This window comes from Dasypus novemcinctus, chromosome 26, assembly GCF_030445035.2.
Source record: "Dasypus novemcinctus isolate mDasNov1 chromosome 26, mDasNov1.1.hap2, whole genome shotgun sequence".
Classification (NCBI taxonomy): Eukaryota; Metazoa; Chordata; class Mammalia; order Cingulata; family Dasypodidae; genus Dasypus; species Dasypus novemcinctus.
In genome coordinates this window covers 5,521,422-5,541,859 of record NC_080698.1, presented here as the reverse complement: position 1 = coordinate 5,541,859, position 20,438 = coordinate 5,521,422, and the positions used below count along the sequence as shown (strand labels likewise).

Here is a 20,438-nt window from a genome sequence, read left to right as displayed (position 1 = left end):
TTTCAACCTGGGCTTCTACAGCCAGTCAAACTTCCATTCGAGTATGAAGGCAGAGAGACATTTTCAATATGTAAGCAGTGAGCACCGTGGTCTTCCACGTACACTTTCTTGACGAGTGACTTGAAGATGTGCAGCAGTGAGAAGAGGGAGGAAAGGAGGAAAGAGGAAGAAGAGGGACGCAGGAGACAGTGGAGCCCTGTCTAACTCCTGAGAAGCAGAGAGAACATCAGGGAGCATTTGGAGCAGGAGGCTGGAGGTCCCCGGAAGGGAGATACCCAGAACAACAGGGAACTCAACAGAGAACTGGATTGGACGGTGAATTTAAAAGTAATTGAAGATGTCCTAAAAGGAACTAATGCAAGGGGGAAGAGAGGAAAACTAGAAACTTCAGTAAGGAAAAAAGTTCCAAAAAGGATTATAATCACAGCAAGCTTAGTTTTTGCAGTGAACATTATTTACATTAACAATGTTCTCACTGTTCGTTTTTGAACGTTTTGAATTAATCAATAAAAAAAGGATATAAGACTAACTCTGGTTACAGAACAGAATGCCTGAATTATTCTGACAATGTCAGAAGCAGTGGCATGGAAAAGGGGAGGAGAAAGGGATGGGTACAACCCACATCTTACAAAATAGAGATCTGAAATGCTATCCACAGTTAATACAATATAACTCAAGATGTAAATCTAATAAGTAATTTCTTTCCCCCTGATTATAAAATTCCTGCTCCGAGTAGTAGATGTGGCTCAAGTGGTGGAGCACCTGCTTCTCACGTGGGAGGTCCCGGGTTTAGTTCCTAGTGCTTCCTTAAAAACAACAACAACAAGCAAAACAAACGAAAAACCCAACTCAGGGGAACCAATGTTGCTCAATGATTGAGTTCCAGCTTCCCACAAGGTCCCAGGTTCAATTTCTGGTCCCCAGTACCTTAAAAAAAAAAAAAAAAAAAAAAAAAATCCTGCTCCTTAGAGAATCCATGGGAAATATTAAAAGAAAAAAAAAATTTAAATCACCCATAATTCCCTCATGTTTGAGTCTAAACTCTGCAATTTATCAGCAGTATGGCTGTGAATGACTTAAAACCACATATAACACTTTGTTATATTTCCTTCAGATAACTATTCTATATACTTTTAAACAGTATATAGTATATTTAACAGTGTATGAGCACTTTTGAATTCCATTTTTTTTTTTTTTTTTGCATTAAGCATAAAGTAATACTCTAGATACATCACGCTTGTTTATAGCTTTAAAGGTTCGGAGGAGCCCTGACGCAGCCTGGCCGGGGGGCCGTCCAAAGCTTCCCAAAGATGGGACCTGAACCAATTATTAAAAGTGAGAAGGGGAGCAGTTGTAGCTCAGTGTCTGAGTACTTGCCTCCCATGTATGAGGCCTGGGTTCAATCCCCGGTACCTCCTTTAAAAAATAAAAATTAAAAATTAAGGAAACAAAACCTAAGATTAAGCAAAGCAGACGGGATGGGTAGAGGGAAAGTACTGTAGCTGAGGCCGGGCACAAAAGCAGAGGAATGAGCACGTGTGTCTGGGGTACAATGAAAGGGGTGTAGGTAGTGAAGAGATGAAGCTGGGAAGAGATTATGAAGAGCTCAGAAAATCATATAAAGAATCCAGATATTTCTGAGGGAGGGAACTCAGGAGAGGCAAGAAATAAACGGTCGTGTGTCTGGCCGATACCCTCAGAGATTCTGTAGACTGACCCTGTTTCTTTTTATTTGTTTTTCAATGTCACTTGTGATAATGTTGTGCATCCCAGCTGACTTTTCAGCCCTAGAGAATACATAGCTTGGCTTCGTGGAGCGAGTCCACCTCAACAGATAAGCGCAGAACTGCAATGCACAATGGGCCCTTCTCAGCGAGGACCCACCACTTCCATCAGATTCTCAAAGGGGTTTGTGATCCCAGAAAGGCTGGGTACACTGTTGGAGGGACAAGCAGAAAAGTGACAGATGGAGAGGCGAGGGAGGGAGGGGATCCAGAGCACAGAGGTGGGATTAGCTTTGAAAGAAGATACCTCTTCCTGAGCAAGGAGGAATGGATTCAGGGTTGTGTGTGTGCGCGCACGTGTACACACACTGCTGGAGTATGAGAATCTGCCCTGTGTTCTCAAAGCACCTCACATTACTTCATTATCACTTTCACATCACTATTCCACTTCTACACATCTGTTGGTCTCTCCCCTAATCTCACCAGTAGGCCTGGGATGGAGCTCCTTGGTGGATGAACTGAAAGTCTGGTAGATCTCAGCAATTAAGGATTTAATTAAGCAATTAAGCAATTAATGGGGCTTCGGAGGACCTATCCGCATCTACCAAGACCAGCCAAGTGCGAAAGGGGGTGACCAGGGGAACATGGAAACATAAGCCAACTCTGACAAGGGGTGGCCACTCCTCCCCTACTAGAAACTGTAATACTAAAAGGCATTGGAATGCAGTGGGTTATGTTTATTTTGAGGGCTGGAATTGAATTCAAGTTGGGCAAGAGAGTTGTAATCAGTGGGGAAGAGAGCTGATCTGCCTAGAAAGCCACTAGGCTCACATGATTTGTCCTGGATCATGGGTCCTTAACCAGGGTGCAGGTTTGTGGAAACCCAGAGGGGAGACAAAATACAAGTAGAAATGAAAAGTCATTTTGTTGAATGAGGAACAGAAGAGTATGTTACATAAAACCTGGTTTGTGCATGTAAATATCTGGTATGTTCAATTAAAATACAAATAAGACAGTAAATTAGGTCATAGATTCCTAATATCTAAGGGTTGGCAGAGCCACTGAAGGATAGCTAGCCAAGCCAATATAAAATTAATATCCTATTTGGCTGAAACTACAAGGTCATACACTGAATGCTGAAAACACATTTTCAAATCTACATCTTTATACTAGAGCCCCCTCTTGACTACATGCACTGCTGGCCTGCAGGCTTTACTCTACAACAGTGGCTTATGACCTTGGCTGCACACTGGCATCATCAACAGAATTTTTCAAAATACTGAGGCCTGGGAATGGAAACTTTTAAAAGTGCCCTCGGGGATTCTAACCTGCAGTCAGGATTGAAAACCACTGCTTCACTGCAGGGTTGGGCCTCGTGATTCCCAAACCTAGCTGTGCGTCGGAATTGCCTGGCTAGCTTGTCTGAACTACCTGTTAATGAAAATCTTTCGCCAGGAACCACAATCATCAATGACAAAGTATTCAATTATGTGGATGACTATAGGATAGTGACGCTAACATAGAGTTTAAGTCTTAATGGTCATAAATTCCAGCTCCTGTCTTTCGGTAACAACTCTTAGTTCCTTGGTCAGGATCACAGTTATTCCAAACCTTCAGATCTGCTCTCCTTGCGTTCTGTTTCCTGACCATGCGGAAGAAAACCTAATGTGTTTCTAATCTTAGCAGAGACACATGGTGTTACCTTTCTGTGCCTCCACTCCGAGATGTAAACAGGGGAACAGGAACACAGTCACCAACTGTCCTGGTCAGCAAAGGCATGGGTCCTTTTGAGTCCTTTTGATGTCCTATATTTCTATCTGTGATGTGGAGTGAAACTAGGATAAGGTGCATTTGCTTTGATGAGACTGTGGTTGGAGGGGAGGAAGTTAGCAAGCATGTCTTCTGTATGTGAAAGGGCTCTGTAAACTGGAAAACACTGTTGATTACTATTATTTAGTCTTGCCAAAATGGGAAAATAAATGCATGGGACTTCCCCATGATGAGCTGCACCAGACTGCTTACCATCAGGCACAGCATTTAGGATAAATGCTCCTGCATGCTGAAAGGCATTGGAATGCAGTGTTAAGATGGATTCCACAAGTTACGAGATTGAATTCCTGGTCTCAGGTTTGCTGCTTTCTGGTCATGGTGCCTAAGGCACATCCCCAAATCATCACTCAGCTTCCTTGCCTGAAAACATGACTACTACCTCCTTCTCAGACTCCCCCACAAGACTAGGTGGGGTTATAGGTGCTTACAGCTACAGATCAGCAATGTGGCAGAACAAGGAGAACCTGGATTTAGGTCCTGGATTTGAACATAAGCTCTGCTACTTGTTAGTTACTTGCCCTTCAGTAAAGTAACCACTATCAGGTAAATGGGGTAAACACCTCCTTCAGTATTATAAGGATTAAAGGTAATGATCTATGTGAAAGCACAAAATAAATGCCTGGTGTCATTATTCTATATATGAATGTACACAACAAAGAATAAACTTCTATATAAATACAAGGCAATATTATTACATAACTCTACCTATTGCATAGTTTTAAAAGATCATTTTTTAGGAGTAAAGGCTCAGTGGTAACACAAGTACCTTACCTTAGCCAATTTCTTCATCCTTCTAAAAGTATCCATATTGCAACATCTCTAAACTTCTCAAAAAAAAATTAAGCAAATTAAGACTTTAGAAATCCCTTGTTGCCTCCTTCCCTCCCTTCACGTCCCTCTTTGGCCTTCTTACAATTAGAAGAGCTCCATCATTTTTTAAGCACATTGAGAAGGTGAGAACGAAACCTGAACTCAGGCTGGGCCTGCGGAGAATGAGAGCAGACAACCCGGCATGCCTCTAGGCCAGCTTTCCTCTTGGACTCCTCTGTCAGGGAAGGCAGCTGTAGAATCTCACCCACAGGGAATGTGACAGTGTTAGGGGTTAAGATGTTTGGAGAGTTGCTGAGCTCAGCGAAGGAACACGGCACAGCAGCATTGGTGGCCACAGTATGTGGTGTCTCCAACAATCCTGCAGTGCTCGTCATGACGACTTTCTTGGGAAGGGTGGAAGAGACTGGTCAGAGGTCCCCAGAGCTTTACCGTATCAGGGCTCAGGAGGTTCCGACAATGAAGGAAAAGGGTGTTTCCTACTTGTGTCCATTTTAGGAGCAGCACTTAGTAGTGTTTTTGTTTCTTTGATTGGTTTGTTTTTTAAAAACTGCCTAGGTATTAGAAAGCTTATAAATTCTTAAGCTTTATAATGAATTGTGGAATTGCTACTCCAAATGCTTTACTAGTCACTGCTTAACTCAAAATACTAGGATATAAAGTTCAAAGCTCCAGAATTCAGTCAGACAGATCTAATCCAATAAGCTGCCTGTCTGCTTAAGAAATTACCAGTTTTCAAAAACTAAATTAAGCAAAAAAATACCTTCCCCTAACTGGGAATCTTTATCACTGGGAATCTTTATGACTCTTCCCTAAGAAAGCCACATTTCATTTTAGAAAACAGGACCACTTAGGGTACAATAAAAAAAAAAAATCTTGTCTTTAAGTGCTCAGTTTTCCTTTTCTTTAAATTAGCCTCTGAAATAACTGTGTTTTGTACAGCATTCCTGAAAACTGCAACTTTTAAGGATATAGCGGGCCTCATTTTTTCACAAAGGAGGAAAAAAACAGCAAAGAGGTGTCTGATTTGGGGGCAGGAGGTTATGACCAGCACCCGGAGGTCTCGCCTTTCTTTTCCTGGTCACTCGACCAGATGGGTCCTGTGGTGCCTCATGAGGTGTGAGTTGGAAATGAAGGCCGCGCCACACTTGGCACATTCGTAGGGCTTTTCCCCGGTGTGCGTCCTCTGGTGCACAGTGAGGCTCGACCGCTGCCTGAAGGCCTTGCCACACTCGTTACACGTGTACGGTTTCTCCCCGTTATGGATTCTCTGATGAATAAGTAGGTAGGAGCTACACGTGAAGGCCTTCCCACACTCGTTACACACATACGGAAGATCTCCACTGTGAATCCTCTGGTGGACAATAAGGCAAGAGAGCTGACTGAAGGCTTTCCCACACTCGCTGCAGTCGTACGGTTTCTCTGCAGTGTGGATTCTCTGGTGCACAATAAGGTGTGAGAAGCAGCTAAAGGCTTTCCCACACTCTTTACACTCGTATGGCTTCTCACCAGTATGGCTTCGCTGGTGCACGATGAGATTTGCACTCTGGGTGAAGGCTTTGCCACAGTCAGTGCAGGCGAAGGGCTTTTCCCCAGTGTGGATTCTCTGATGGACAATGAGGTTGGAGCTCCGAGTAAATGTTTTCCCACACTCGTTACATTCATAGCATTTTTCTGTAATGTGGACTTTCTGGTGCCGAGCAAGTTGTGAGCTGTAACTGAAGGCTTTCTCACACTCACTGCACTTAAAGGTCTTTTCTAAGGAGTGGATTTTCTGATGCACAGTGAGATTTGAACTCTGAGTGAAGGCTTTCCCACATTTTGAACAGACGTAAGGCTTCTGTCCCGTGTGGATTCTCTGATGCACAACAAGGTTTGCACTCTGGATGAAGGCCTTCCCACACTCGTGGCACTCAAAGGGTTTCTCCCCAGTGTGGATCCGCTGGTGCACTACAAGGTTGGCACTCTGACTAAAGCCTTTCCCACACACACTACACGTAAAAGGTTTCTGCCCAAGCTGGGTTTTCTGATTTTTAACAGGACCAAAACTGAGGCTATATCTTTCCCCGGATTTCTGACATTTCTGGTCTTCCTCTTCTTTGAGGCCTTCAGGTAAGTGGCAGTCCATCACTGTCACTTGTCTGAACTCTTTCTTTTCCCTCTTTATTCTCTGCCTCTTTAATATCTTCTCTTTTTCACAGGCTTCTCCCAACTCAGGTCCTTGCAAGTCAGCTTTCTGGATCCTTTCTGATATGATGAAGGGTTTTTCTGTTTCATCACATAGCTCAGTTTTTGGAACCAATGACTGTAGGTTCTTGGTTTCAGCATCTGAAACAAGGAGAAAATAAAAAAATCATCTTTTTCTGGCCTAGAAAAAGGGTAGGAGCATTACGTCACAAAAGGTAGTATTATATATGTGACTTCAGCACCTCTATAAGATGGCTTCATTAAAAAAAAGAAGAATCTCCTCACGTTACAGCTTTCCACTGGAGGCTCTCCTGACAGGTCTGGCCGGCCCCACACCTAGAGCACAACCCATTGATTCACGGTCTTTCGAGCACTTCCACTCTCCTCCATTAGGTACCTACCCTGCTGCTTTCAGCCAGGGCAGTCTCATCTCAGCCAGCTCCCCACCTAGCCATCTGATGAAGGCTGGTTATGAAGGACTTCAGCCTCTCTCCAGGCTTGCCTTCTCACCTCAACTATTTAGCGTGGATTTGCTTATAAACTGCCGGTTAATTAGGAATATTCCCTACCTGCGAATGAAGATCTAGATAACTGAGGTTTTTGTGTGTAACGATTCTGCAGATCAAAGAAAGGACAAACGTGGACAAAGGGTCTCACTGAAGTCAAGAGGGCCTTAGCAACCGAAGCACCTGGAACATTAACAGGCTGTGCCGTCCAGGGGTTAAGAACACGGATTCTGAAGCCGGACTGCCTGGGTTTGAAAGCCTGCTGTGCCGCTTACCAGCTGCATGACTTTGAGCCAGTCACTTAACTTCTCAGCGCTTCAATTTCCTTATCTCTAAAATAAGGATAATAACAGTATCTACCTTTAAAAAATTGTAAGAGGATTAAGTGAGTTTCTTGAAATCAGTTGCTCAGAACAACATAGTCCGTCTCTGCAAGCACCTGCAGGGACGTTCAGCCTGACTGATGGTGCTGCGCATCAGAGTCCTGGGGGTCCCGGAGGAAAGATGAGCCCTTAGGGGTGGAAGGTGCTGCGGCAATAGAGGGCTACTGTAGAAGGAGTTAAAGAAGAAACTGAACACAGTAAACAGCCTAGCCTGTGTCAAGGGAAGTTGACTTTTTTTTGTGATATGTTTGAGACTTGACATAGCCTGCTCTGTGATGCCAGACAACATCATAAGGGCACCAAACATCCTAAAGTTTTGAAACTCCGACTGTATGCTCGACCTTGCCTCAGAACCCTAATGCCACCAAGAGGGGTCCTGCTGTACCATAGTTCTTCATGTGTATCACCTCTATACCCCCCACTACCCATGAGTTTGAACGTGCATTCCTGCATCAAAGTTGGCAGAGTGAACATTTAATAAGTATGTGTATATTAATACAAGCTCAGGAAAACTATCAGATAATAAGGCAAGTGAAAAGAGGACATGCAGGAAGGGGAGGCCAGCCTGCAGGGGAAGGAGGCATTGCCAGTAGTGGTGCCCTGCTTACAAGTGAGCAATGGAGCTATGAGCTGCAACTGATGCTGCAACTGTACCAGGCGAATCCAGGATCCACGAGGGAGATATCCTGTCGACACAGCCTAGAGCAACCCTCCAACCAACAAGACAAGCTGGCAGAACAGGGAGGCTGGGGTGGTACAAAGCAATATGGGGGTGGGGGTAGGCAAGAAAACAGTCCAGGTTGGTTGCCAGGTTAAGACCATGGCTCTCCGAAATTCCAAAACAATAAAGACAAAATGGGCAGTGGTGGAGAAAGGAAACGTCTGAGCACTGGATACAGTAGAGCCCAGAATATGACAGTAAACACAAACCTGAAATGCTAGTCTTTTCCTGTTATTTCTATTCCTTACTCATCAGTGCCTCACTAATCTACTTTATTTTTCTCCCTATAGTTTCACTACTCTAATATCTTCTTTATCTTTTTTCTTCTTTTCTTTTTTCTTTTTCCCACTACCTCTTTCCTGTACTGCTACTTGAGCTTTTTCCTCTCCTGGTTTTCATTTACAATTTTTTTTTGCATGTGAAATATTCTGATTTTTTCATTGTATACTTTCATGTCCCTTCTGCTTTTACTGTGCACACTGCTTTCTTCTATGTTCTCTGCTATTCATCACCTAGATCTCAACTTATTTATATCTCCCTTCTACAGTCTCCTTTTTACTTCTTTTAACTTCCTCCTTTCTTGTCGCTTTCCACCACTGACACTGGGGCCTCCGTGAATACGTTAGTATGATCACAGCTGTACTCTAGTCCCTGACCTTCATTCCTACCCTGCTTACTGTGAGATGTGGAACATTAGAAAGACATGAAAGATGAAGACCAACGGGCACTGCTACAGATTAGAGCCAGTAACAGAAACAACTCCTCATATTTACATAATGTAATGTTTTATGTCAAAATTATTAAAGAAGAGGACAGAACTGTAGCCTAGAAGGTCTTAGTACAAGCGGCTATTTAAGTTTCATTACAGGAATGGAGTAGAACTTAGGGTCTTAGCAAATGCTCACTGTCTAAGAAAATTAAGACTCAAACTGTGTGCCCAAGTTCAAATTCCCATTGGGCAAAAGATCATCAACCAATAATTTAGGACCTGTAATCTTGGCTTGCGATAGTATTTTTCCTTATTTTTGGGTCCAATAAGATTACTGTAACTCTAGGAAAGTAAAGAAGTATACAAATAATGAAAAAGAAACTAAATGCTCACTTTGGAATCAATCAGAACATAGGCACAACAATAAATTTTGAAATTTATATTTTTCTAGCTTTTTTGTGTACGTGGTAATGGGGTCAGGGATTTGAACCCAGGGTCTCATATGTGGGAAGCTGGAGTTCAGCCACTGATCCACATCAGCTCCCCTCTTTCGTTTTTTTTAAAAGAGATTTGAAGTATTAAATGAGTCTTCCATCTTTGCTGGTAACTGTTCCAAGACATGTAAGGTAATATGGTTTACTAAATTTGTAAGTCCAATTCATTAAATTAGGCAAGCTGTATTATTTATGAGATTTTACTTATGACATTTGTAAGTCTGCCTAGTTGTGTGTTTGAAAATGCTTTAAAGAATTAGAAACAATGAATTTGTAATTATATTTTGAAATGGTTAAGGAAATTTAATATGTAGGTGGGGTTAAATGTTTAAAATATTTAATCTATAAAACTTGAAGCTTAAATGAATAAGGATTAAAGCACAAGTACAAGCGTTCTCATTTTTATAAAAATACTTTTAGGTGCACAAATGAAATAAGAGTAAGTTATATGCTTAAAGGCTTTAAAACTTAGGTTTTAAAAGTATAACTTTAATAAACACAGCGTTAATTAAAACATAGGCAACTGGAGACAAAAGTTCCTCAGTTGTTAAAGTCTCCGAACACATCACAATTTCAGAGCACTTCCCTGTATGTTGTACAATTTTAACATCATGATGAAATTATCCTCTGTCACTCATACAGAAGCCCAACAAGGGCAAGGCTGTGTCTTAGTCACTGCTGAATCCCCAAAACCTATCGCTCACAGCACAGTAAGGAGGCCCCCAACAAAGCTCATATTTACTGAACAAACACATCACAGTTTACAGAACAGCAAATGGAAGCCCAGAGAGAGAGAAGGATCTGCTCAAGCTCACAGAGTGATTAGAGGGAGGACAGCAACTAGAATCAGGTCCCCCTCTTAATTCCTAGAGCTCAGTGTTTCCACCATTACTTGATGTTCTGGAAATGGTTGGCAGCCCAAAAAGTTTTGGTGGTGAGGTAAGAGGCAAAGAAGGAAAACAGATGGGCGCAGCTGTTGGAAGTTAAGAGGATGAATGGCTTTTGAACAACCAGCAAGAATGGGCAGAAACATCTTTTTAAAACTTCCAGAAAACAGTTAAAGGATTAAAGCAACAGGGTGAGGGCTGCTGAATCAAAAGGCAACTTAAAAGAGGTAGGATCTCATGGAAACCAGCCCACAGTCCCCTGGTCCTGGTTCTAGAAAGAGAAGAGTAACCCTTGTATACACCTGGGATCATCTATGTCTCACCCAGCCTGTCTGGTGGTGGCCGAAGGGACTTGCTGTCCCAGAGCTTGCCCTGCATTTATAGAAGGCAGCTCAGAGTGCTCCTATAGAATGCTGTGGGAGAGAAGTCAAGTTGTGCCGCCTGGAACAAGGGATTGGTGCTGTAGGATATTCAGTGCAGTGTCTGGGACCTTGAGGAAACTGTTCCCTAGGGAAAAGTGGACATTTGTAATCATGTAAATGGGCGAACTCCTACGACTACAAGTGCATGTCCATCATGTGCAGAAAGGATTAGGGAGGTCTCTACAGTTTGGACTCGAGCTATTCTCCAACTTCATTTTATGGATACACCCTGAAGGAGAACACTAGCACAGGTCAATCTGCAAAAATTGGGAAAAGCATTTTTGTTGTTGTTAGTGCTTGGCGTTCAAGGAGAGCTCTGTCATACCACTAGCTAGATAGAGGCTTAAGGAACAGACCCCTCTGAGTCTATATGCTAGTGATAGCACATTAAAATATAAAAATGCCCAGGTATCAACAAAAGATTACAAAACAAAGAAACAGGAAGTGAAGACCCAGGCAAAGAAAAAGATTAAAGCATTAGAAATGATAAGTGAGGAGAATAAGATCTGGGACATATTAGACAAACACTTTGAAAAAATGGTCCTAATTATGCTCAAAGAGCTAAAGGAAAATATGGACAAAGAATTAAAGGAAGTAAGAAAAATGACAGATGAACACAAAGAGAACATCAATAGAGAAGTGGAAATTATGAAAAGGAACCACACAGAGCTGAAGACCACAGTAACTAGAAACTAAAAGTTCCCTCAAGGGTTCAACAGCACATGGGAGCCGGCAGAACAAAGAATCAGTGAACCTGAAGACAAGACAATTGAAATCATCCAGTTGTTGGATCAAAAAGAGGAAAGAGTGAAGAAAAGTGAATAGAGCCTGAGGAACCCGTGGGACAGAATCAAGCAAATACACTCCTGGGAATCCCAGAAGGAGAAGAGATTGGCAGGGGCAGAGAGTGTATTCAAATAAATAATGGCTGAGAAAATCCCAAATTTAACAAAAGATATAAATATACACATATCCAAGATGATCAATGAACTCCAAAAAACTGATGAATGCTTAAAGTTGATGAGAATTCTGAAAGCTGAAAGAGAGAAACAATGTGTCACATAACAAGGGTGCCTCAGATTAAGATTCTGTATCCAGCTAAACTGCCCTTCAAAAAAGCTGAGGGACTTTGTCGCCAATAGATCAGCCCTAAAATAAATGCTAAAGGGAGTTCTGCAGGTTGAAAGGAAAGGACACTAGACAATTGACTGTAGCCACATGAAGAAATAAGGACCTCTGGTAAAAATAATGATATGGGTAAATATAAATACCAGTACTACTGTATTTTTGGTTTGTAACACCACTTTTCACTTCCTACAGGATCTAAAAGGCAAATGCATAAATGTAATAATAAATCAACAGTTTTGGACTCAAAATGCATAAATATATCATTTATGACAAGAACCACATAAAGGTGGGAGGATGGCAGGATATAGGAGCACAATTTTATGTCATTGAAATTGTTAAGTTGGTATCAAAGCAAACGAAACTGTTACAGATTTAGGATGTTAAATTTAAGCCCCATGGGAACCACAAATAAAATATCTGGGAATATACAAATTCATACAGACAGAAAATGAATACAGGTAACCAGGGGTAGGGGGCAGGGGCAATGAGTAGCTAATGCAAAATGAGTTTAGCATTTCTATTTGGGGTGAAGGGAAAGTTAGTAAAGGATGTTATTGAGGGCATGGGATTTATCCCACTGAATGGTATGCTTGGGAGGGGTTGAAGTAGAAGATTTATGTTATATATATATATACACACACACACACACACACACATATATATATATTTTTCCCTACAAGTTAAAAAAAAGATAAAGAAACTAAAGAGATAATGACAAGTAAATGAAAAACATGATATTGGATGGGATCTAAGAATGGAGAAGAAAGGCTCAAAGGGACATTATTGGGGAAAGCGGATTTGGCTCAACTGATAGAGCGTCCGCCTACCTCAGAGCGTCCACCTACCATATGGGAGGTCCAGGGTTCAAACCCAGGGCCTCCTGACCTGTGTGGTGAGCTGGCCCACGCACAGTGCTGCTGCATGCAAGGAGTGCTGTGCCACGCAGAGGTGTCCCCGCACAGGGGAGGCCCACACGCAAGGAGTGCGCCCTGTAAGGAGAGCAGCCCTGCGTGAAAAAAGTGCAGCCTGCCCAGGAATGGTGCTTGCCGATGCAGCAAGATGACGCAACAAAAAAAGAGACACAGATTCCCAGTGCCACTGACAAGAATGCAAGCGGACACAGAAGACAAGAATATAAGTGGACATAGAAGAACACACAGCAAATGGACACAGAGAGCAGACAACAGTGGAGGGGGGGCAGTGGGGAGTAGGGGAGAGAGAAAAAAAAGGGACCTTATTGGGACATAAGGAAAAACTAGAACACAGAACTAAGCTTTATATCAAAGTCAAATTTCTTGAACTTGACAACTGCACTTAAGGTGATTATGTAAGTTAATATCCTTATTTGGATGGAAGTATTATGTGTTTAAGGAGCATATGATATGTGCAACCTGCTCTAAAAATGTTCAGAAAATCAATATGTAGACGATAGCTAATAGAATGACATACCAAAGGTGACAAAATGTTAAAATGGGTGGATCTGGATATCTGGGGGCGGGGATATGTTGGAATTCTCTGTATGGGGTTTGTATTTTGCAACTGTCCTGTAAGTCTGAAATTATTTCTAAATAAAAAGTTAAAGAAGAAAAGCTAAATTGTATCGCCGAGGCTTGTATTATTATTTATACACTATTATCCAAACTAGGGACATACATTTAAAGGAAGTACAAGTTTAGTTGGAAAAATGATAAAGGAAATTTGAAATACCTATGCCCTTTATGCTTCTTTACTAATACTTTCCTTGAACTTAAAATAAAACTTTTGTTTGATTAGTTCATAGGACAGTGCCTTTCACAGAGTGAATAAATCATAGACCACTTTTTTAAAAAAGCATATGAATGGCTGATAAAGCAAGGAGGCAGAAAAAAAGTGACACAAAGGGGAATACTCCTGAGAGAAGGTGGGAACAGAAGCCTCTGAGACTCTGGGGAATAATTAAAGAAGCAAAAACAAGAACAAAAGGTTGAGGTCTAACCACAACTGTGGTTTAAGAAAGTGGCTTGGTCCCCGAACACCTAAGGAACTGGCAAGGGAGAAGAATGGATTCAAAATATTCAGACTCATGCAGACTCATAAAACTGGAGTACAAGCAGGGACCTTGGCAGTCATCCAAGGGATTACTTCTGTGACACAGGACTCACAGCTACTACATTCTTGACCCTCAGTGTTACATCACTTCAATATAGGCACGTTTCTACCAATGTTGGCCTGAGTTACCAAACGTGCTGCCCTTTCCCAAGTCCCAGCTTTGAGGGACCAGGTGATAAGCCATCAGCACCTTCCATGAGACCTGGCTGTGAACAGCATTTTGACTAAGACGGCCCTCTATATTTGCCTAAAAGATCTATGGAAACCACCTCTAGGGCATTTCCTCAAGATAACCAGTAAAGCTAACCCTTCCTACCTAAGCTAGCTTCTCTTGCAGGTTTACCAACTTATGATAACTACAAACCACATGAAGGGTACATGTGCCTACAAGTGTGAGAAGACATGAAAAATAAATAAATGTGATTAAAAGGCGAATTCAGAGTTTACCTGTGTTTGTTGTGTTGAGGCCATGCACAGCGTAAGACTACCACATAGGCATCTCTTAGCATTCCTCTATCCAGCTCTCTCTGGTACTTTTATTTTTTTATTTTTTTAAAGATTTATTTATTTATTTAATTTCCCCCCCTCCTCTGGTTGTCTGTTCTTGGTGTCTATTTGCTGCGTCTTGTTTCTTTGTCCGCTTCTGTTGTCGTCAGCGGCACGGGAAGTGTGGGCGGCGCCATTCCTGGGCAGGCTGCTCTTTCTTTTTCACGCTGGGCGGCTTTCCTCACGGGCGCACTCCTTGCGCGTGGGGCTCCCCCACGCGGGGGACACCTTTGCGTGGCAGGGCACTCCTTGCGTGCATCAGCACTGCGCATGGCCAGCTCCACACGGGTCAAGGAGGCCCGGGGTTTGAACCGCGGACCTCCCATGTGGTAGACGGACGCCCTAACCACTGGGCCAAAGTCCGTTCCCCTCTCTCTGGTACTTTTAACGCCTCAATACTCCCTGTCGCTCAAGGTAGACTAACCCCCACAGCCGCTGAAAAACTTTCAAGAAGCCCTGATGGTAAGATTATGAATAAGAGGGTTGAGCCTTACCTAGTGAGTTCATGTTTCCACGAGTCCCTGGCAAAGGCACCCCTGGTAACGCGTAACTGCCAAGGGCTGAAGCAGCAGGTACTTCCTGCGTGGCTTTCAGAATCACTGCCATGTCCCAGAATATTTTCTCACCCTAGAGATAAGCAGGCACAGGTGGGTTTTTTTTTTTTAAAGATTTATTTATTTATTTAATCCCCCCCTCTCCCCCTGTTGTCTGTTCTCTGTGTCTATTTGCTGCGTCTTGTTTCTTTGTCCGCTTCTGCTGTCGTCAGCGGCACACGAAGTGTGGGCGGTGCCATTCCTGGGCAGGCTGCTCCCTCCTTCGCGCTGGGCGGCTCTCCTTACGGGCGCACTCCTTGCGCATGGGGCTCCCCTACGTGGGGGACACCCCTGTGTGGCAGGGCACTCCTTGCGCGCATCAGCACTGTGCATGGGCCAGCGCCACACAGGTCAAGGAGGCCCGGGGTTTGAACCGCAGACCTCCCATGTGGTAGACGGACGCCCTAACCACTGGGCCAAGTCCGTTTCCCCACAGGTGGGTTTATGAAGGGACTGGTGGCAGTGGTGGGATGATCACATGACCAGATCTTGGAGGACAAGAATACAGGTATAACCTATTCCTGGGGCCCACAAAGCATAAAAAGGAAGGAAAAAGAAGCCAGTCTCCTCCAGTCCCCAGGGTGAGCTAGCAAAGACACAAGCCTGCCAACTTCTTCCCTATCACTGATTTTGCCTCATTGCCCACTCCACCATCCATACCTAACTTGCCAGTGGGTATAGCACAAAAGAGGCCATGGGAAGATTTCCCTGAGAACAGACTTTTCTGAGGTCTAAAGAGTCAAAGCAGCAAGGTTCTGGCCATATTAGCAGAGCGGCTGGGGAACCTCTGCCCTTGTTAGATTAGTGGTGGTAGGGGCTGTGTCTGAAAACATTAAGCGTCCTAGTATAATGTGCAGCCTTGCTCCTCAAAGAGTGGTCTGCAGATCAGCAATGTCAGCATCGTCTGGAAGCTAGTAAGAAACGCAGACCCCAGACCCTCTGATCCGATTCTGCATTTCAAGCCCCCCAAGTTGACTGCTACGCACACTGAAGTTTGAGAAGCTCTGGTTAGAAGTGTTATATCCTGGCTGGAATCACCTGAAAAGCTTTAAAAAGTACAGATGCCTTGTCCCACCCCAGAGATTCTGATTTAATAGGAAAGGGGTATGGTCTCAGCATCAGGACTTTATAAAGAGTTCCCCATGTAATTCTACTGTGCAGCAAAATCTGAGAACCACTGGTTTATAGAAAATCCAGAATGTCACATTACTCAGAAGGGAACATTCCCATTACGTTCCAAAAGGACTAAAGACCAGAGCCCTAGTCACGAAACGAGATACCAGATAGAGAAGCTGGGGAGTAGAGTCCCTCTGAAACCACTCCAGTTCTTCTTCAGGTCTCTCCTCCCTCCTCCTCCCAGACCATCATTTACCTTTTCCTCCTGCTCTGATCCTTCAAGGCCTGTCTGAAGACCCTCCCCAGGGGCCCAGACTTTGATGCTTTCAGAGCAGCCTTGTTGACCGGATGCCTGACCCAGGAAACTTTCCTCTTCTTCCTCCTCCTTTTTCACAGTCACAGGGCCCCAAGGGGCCAGGGCCACAGCCTCTCTCAATTCTGCCGTCATCTTCTCTGCTCAGCAGCAGAAATCTTACTGCAGGGGTCTGCCCGCCAGAGGTCGAGCCCCATCCAATCTTTCACGTTTCAAAAGCTTCTTCTTCTTTAGTTTACTCCTGGGACCAGATGAGTATTGTCTGAGAAATCAGAAAACACTGTTAACCCTGAAGAGAGGTTTGCCTGGATGCCAGTTAGTCCACTGGCCAATGGCACCAGTGCCCTGGCAGCTGCCACTCTAGCACAGGAGTTCTCCACACCTTCCTCATAGCATGGAAGGGGTTGGATTATAAACATGAACTCTGACCCTGTAATAACTACATTACAAATAGCTTTATGGAGCATTTACTGATTTTTTAAATCATAAAGTTAACATATTTTAATTCTAAAAACTTGAAATATATAAAAAAAAAGTTAAGAAAAACCATTCCTGGTTCTCCTCCAAAGAAATAACCACTGTACATTGTGGAATTTAAGATATTTCTTTTAAGAGAGAATCTCCAATTACACCAACAATTATGATTTTATTGATCTTGTTTTTAATTATGGGGAATCATTTTCATAAGTATCATTAGTGTTTTTAAAAAAGAAATATTACAGTGCGAAGATTTTCCTATTAGAGTAAACACAATTGTGTAAACAAAAGGTTCTCAAGAAAAAACTGAGAAATACATACCAACAGGTTGGTATGGTTGGGATAGTTACAGGTAGTTTTGAGGTTCCTTTTGCATGTCTATTTTTTTAAATTTTCCATATTTTCTATGTATCTTAAGTTAAAAAAAATTCAGTGGTGCAATTCTTCATACTTATTTTTAATAACTGCACAATAATCTGTGGTGTTGATAACTTTGCATGCTCACTGGAAAAGAATCAGGTAATACAGAATTAGATATTGGTAATATAGAATTAAACAGATGCCCTACACATACCCAAACACACACAGCAATCAGCTGTCAGTCTAGACGGGACTCCTACTAACTGCTCTGCATTACGTACACATACGCACACCCTCACACATCCTGCTTGTATGCTGACCATACTGTATGTTGCTCAGCAACCTGTATTGTTTGTTGAACCGAAGTTCTATATTTCACAATAGTCGCAGAGCTCTTTCAATGCAGTACATATAGATTTATGTTTTAAAACAGAATTCTAAATTGTGACTATAACTTACTTATCCATTCATTCCAGTTTATTTTCTTAATACTAATAAATTTTCTGCGCAAAGAGCTTTTCCTTTTGCTGAATTATTACTTTAGAAGAGATTACTGGTCCAAAGATTTATGGCTTATCAGTATCGTCAATATGCTTTCTGAAAGGACCATACAGTCACACCGCCACCAATTACCAGGATCCCCTTATTACAGCCAAGTCAACAGCGTTTAATTTTTTTTTTTTCTTCAGGAACTGGACTGGGGCTTGAACCCCCGTCCTGCTAAGCAGGAAGTTGGCGCTCAACAACTGAACCACATCGGCTCCAGGCTTCATTGTTTTGCTGTGTGGTGTGATGTAATGGACTAACAGCTCCCGAGTCGGTTTTTTCATTTGCTGGTTGGCTGTTTTTGTTTATAGGAGGCACCAGACCTAACCAGGACCTCCCAGTGTGGGAAGCAGGCGCTGAACGGCTTGAGCCATATCTGCTCACCAATATTTTTTTAAAATTTGTAAATAGGAGTAAAATAATCTTAATATTGCAATTGAATACGAAGAGGGTGACATTTTTATTTCTTTTGCCCTATATTTTTAGTAGAAAAGGGTTTTAAATTTTACTAAATCCCCTTTTGCAGCTATTGATATGATTATATATAGGCTTTTTCCTAATTAACTTACTAACAGCTTGTACACATTGAATTTCTTGAATAATGCAATACTTTCATTTCCGCGTCAAATCTTAATCCCGGAGGACTAGTTCGATGACTAGTTGAATTCTACCTGGCATATACTCGTTCCATCCTTCGCATACGCAGGATTACCTTCTGTAAATACTGTCTTCATCAGATTTCTGATCAGACCCAAATCTGCCTCCAGACCCAGACTGCACCGAGCTCTCTAGCACGGGCTTCCCCTCCAATGCCCTCTCCCATTTCCAAACATGGCAATCCATCCCCTCCCCCTACAGGCCCCTAGCGGCCCTGGCCCGGGATCTGCCTGGCCCCTGGGAGATCCGTGTCCATCCTGCCCCGGGCCAGGTCCCCCGCCCAAGGGGCAGCGCCCGGAGTCGCCACCTGACGGCCAGAGCCGAGGTTCCCCCAGGAGGACGCGGCGGGCCGTCCCTCGCGCTGCACCGCGGGCGGGCCCCTGCTCCGCCCCGGCACTCGCCCCCGCCCCGCCGACCCGCTCACTGTGCGCAGCGGAGCCCGGGACAGCGCTCGCCGGCTCTGGAACAGGAGGCCTGCGGGCCAGGACCACTGCGCCCACCGGCGCGAGAACAATGACCGGACAGGAAGTCCCTCGGCTCGGGCTTCCGGCTCCTCGGGTCGCCAAGCCGGCTTCTCTAGGAAGCTCGGAGGTACTGTCTCCTCGGTGGGTGTCCGATGTGGACCTGGACCAGGGGCGCGAGCCAAAGCGCCGAGAGGACGGTGTGGGTGACCTGTGGCCTTGAGCCCCACGGAGGAAGCACACCAGGTTGGAAAGGGGCAACCAAGCAGAGCACGCGCAGGGAGCCTGAAGCTACCAACCATTAATTTGTAGAAAGCCCTGAAAATTTCCTCCTAAACGTTTTGTTTTGAAAATCGTAAATGCTACAGTAAATGCTACAGAAGAGTTGAAAGAAGCCTACAAGGTATACCCGAATCCTCCATATGGATTCAATAATTAACACTTTGCTAAGTCTGCTATATCTCTTTATACGTTTTTTAAAAAAATTAAGTTGTAGACATCAGAACTTCAACATGCTCTCCAAAATAACAATACCACCATCAGCTTGAATTAACAATAATTCCCTAGTAGCATCTAATATCCAGTCATGTTCAAATTTCCCCATCTGTCCTAAAATGGCTCGAAAAAAATTTTCTCCAAACCAGGTTCACTCACTGCATCTGGTTATGCCTCTTTAGTTTAGATTTTTTTAACTTTTTATTTTGCATTAATTATAAATCCACAGGAAGTTTCAAAGATAGCAGAGAGATTCTCTGTAGCCTTCACCCAGTTTCTCCCAATGGCTACATGACACATTACATTATCAAAATCAGGAAACTGATATAGTGCAACACGTATGGCATTTTATCACAGGGGTGGAATTGTGTAAACACTACAATCAAGATCAACAACTGCACTATCAGCACAAAGATTTCACGGGTGCTTCACCTCCCACGCCCAACCACCCTAATCTCTGGCAACCACTAATCTACTTTTCATCTGTAAAGTTTTGAGAATGTTATATGAATGGAAACAGTGTGTGATCTTTTGAAATTGGCTTTTGTTTTCTCACAGCATAATTCCCTTGAGGTTCATCCAAGTTGTTTTGGGTACCAAAGGTTGTTCATTTTTATTGCTGAGTAATATTCCATGGTATGGATATACCACAGTTTGTTTGGGGCTATTAGAAACAAAGCTGGTCTGAACATTCATGTACAGGATTTTGTATGGACCTAATTTTTCATTTCTCTGGCATAAATGCCCAAGAATGCAATTGCTGGGTCATATACTGAGCAAATGTTTAGTTTTATAAGAAACTGCTGAACTATTTTCCAGAGTGGCTGTACCATTTTACATTCCCAGCAATATATGAGGGATTCAGTTTCTGCTGCATCCTCATCAGCATTTGGTGTTACCACTATTTTTAATTTCAGCCATTCTGATAGGTGGTTAGTTTTATCTCACTGATTTTAATTTCCATTTC

General features: G+C 43.2%; 1 protein-coding gene across 3 annotated transcripts; it reads right to left on the bottom strand.

Annotated features, from left to right (window-relative positions):
* Nucleotides 1-2,630: 2,630 nt before the first annotated feature.
* On the bottom strand, nt 2,631-19,063 carry ZNF35 (zinc finger protein 35). 3 transcript variants are annotated; one of them, XM_012518907.4, is made up of 5 exons: nt 18,940-19,048; nt 17,274-17,456; nt 16,419-16,737; nt 14,948-15,080; nt 2,631-6,710 (listed from the first exon to the last, which is right to left on the bottom strand). In XM_012518907.4, exons 3-5 carry the CDS (start codon nt 16,608-16,610, stop codon nt 5,464-5,466), a joined length of 1,572 nt encoding a protein of 523 aa, XP_012374361.1. In that variant the 5' UTR covers nt 16,611-16,737; nt 17,274-17,456; nt 18,940-19,048; the 3' UTR covers nt 2,631-5,463. The 3 variants fall into 3 exon arrangements, with proteins under 3 accessions (XP_012374361.1, XP_012374362.1, XP_023439921.1); XM_012518908.4 differs by lacking the exon at nt 17,274-17,456 and having other exon boundaries at nt 18,940-19,063; XM_023584153.3 differs by lacking the exon at nt 17,274-17,456 and having other exon boundaries at nt 18,530-18,961.
* Between the last annotated feature and the right edge of the window lie 1,375 nt (nt 19,064-20,438).

Coding starts and splice junctions, on each gene's coding strand:
- ZNF35 (XM_012518908.4), bottom strand. CDS start 16,610: ATGACGGCAGAATTGAGAGAGGCTGTGGCCCTGGCCCCTTGGGGCCCT. Junction 15,081..16,418: donor GATCAGAGCAGGAGGAAAAG/GTAAATGATGGT, acceptor GCTTATCTCTAG/GGTGAGAAAATATTCTGGGA. Junction 6,711..14,947: donor TGGAAACATGAACTCACTAG/GTAAGGCTCAAC, acceptor TCCTTGTTTCAG/ATGCTGAAACCAAGAACCTA.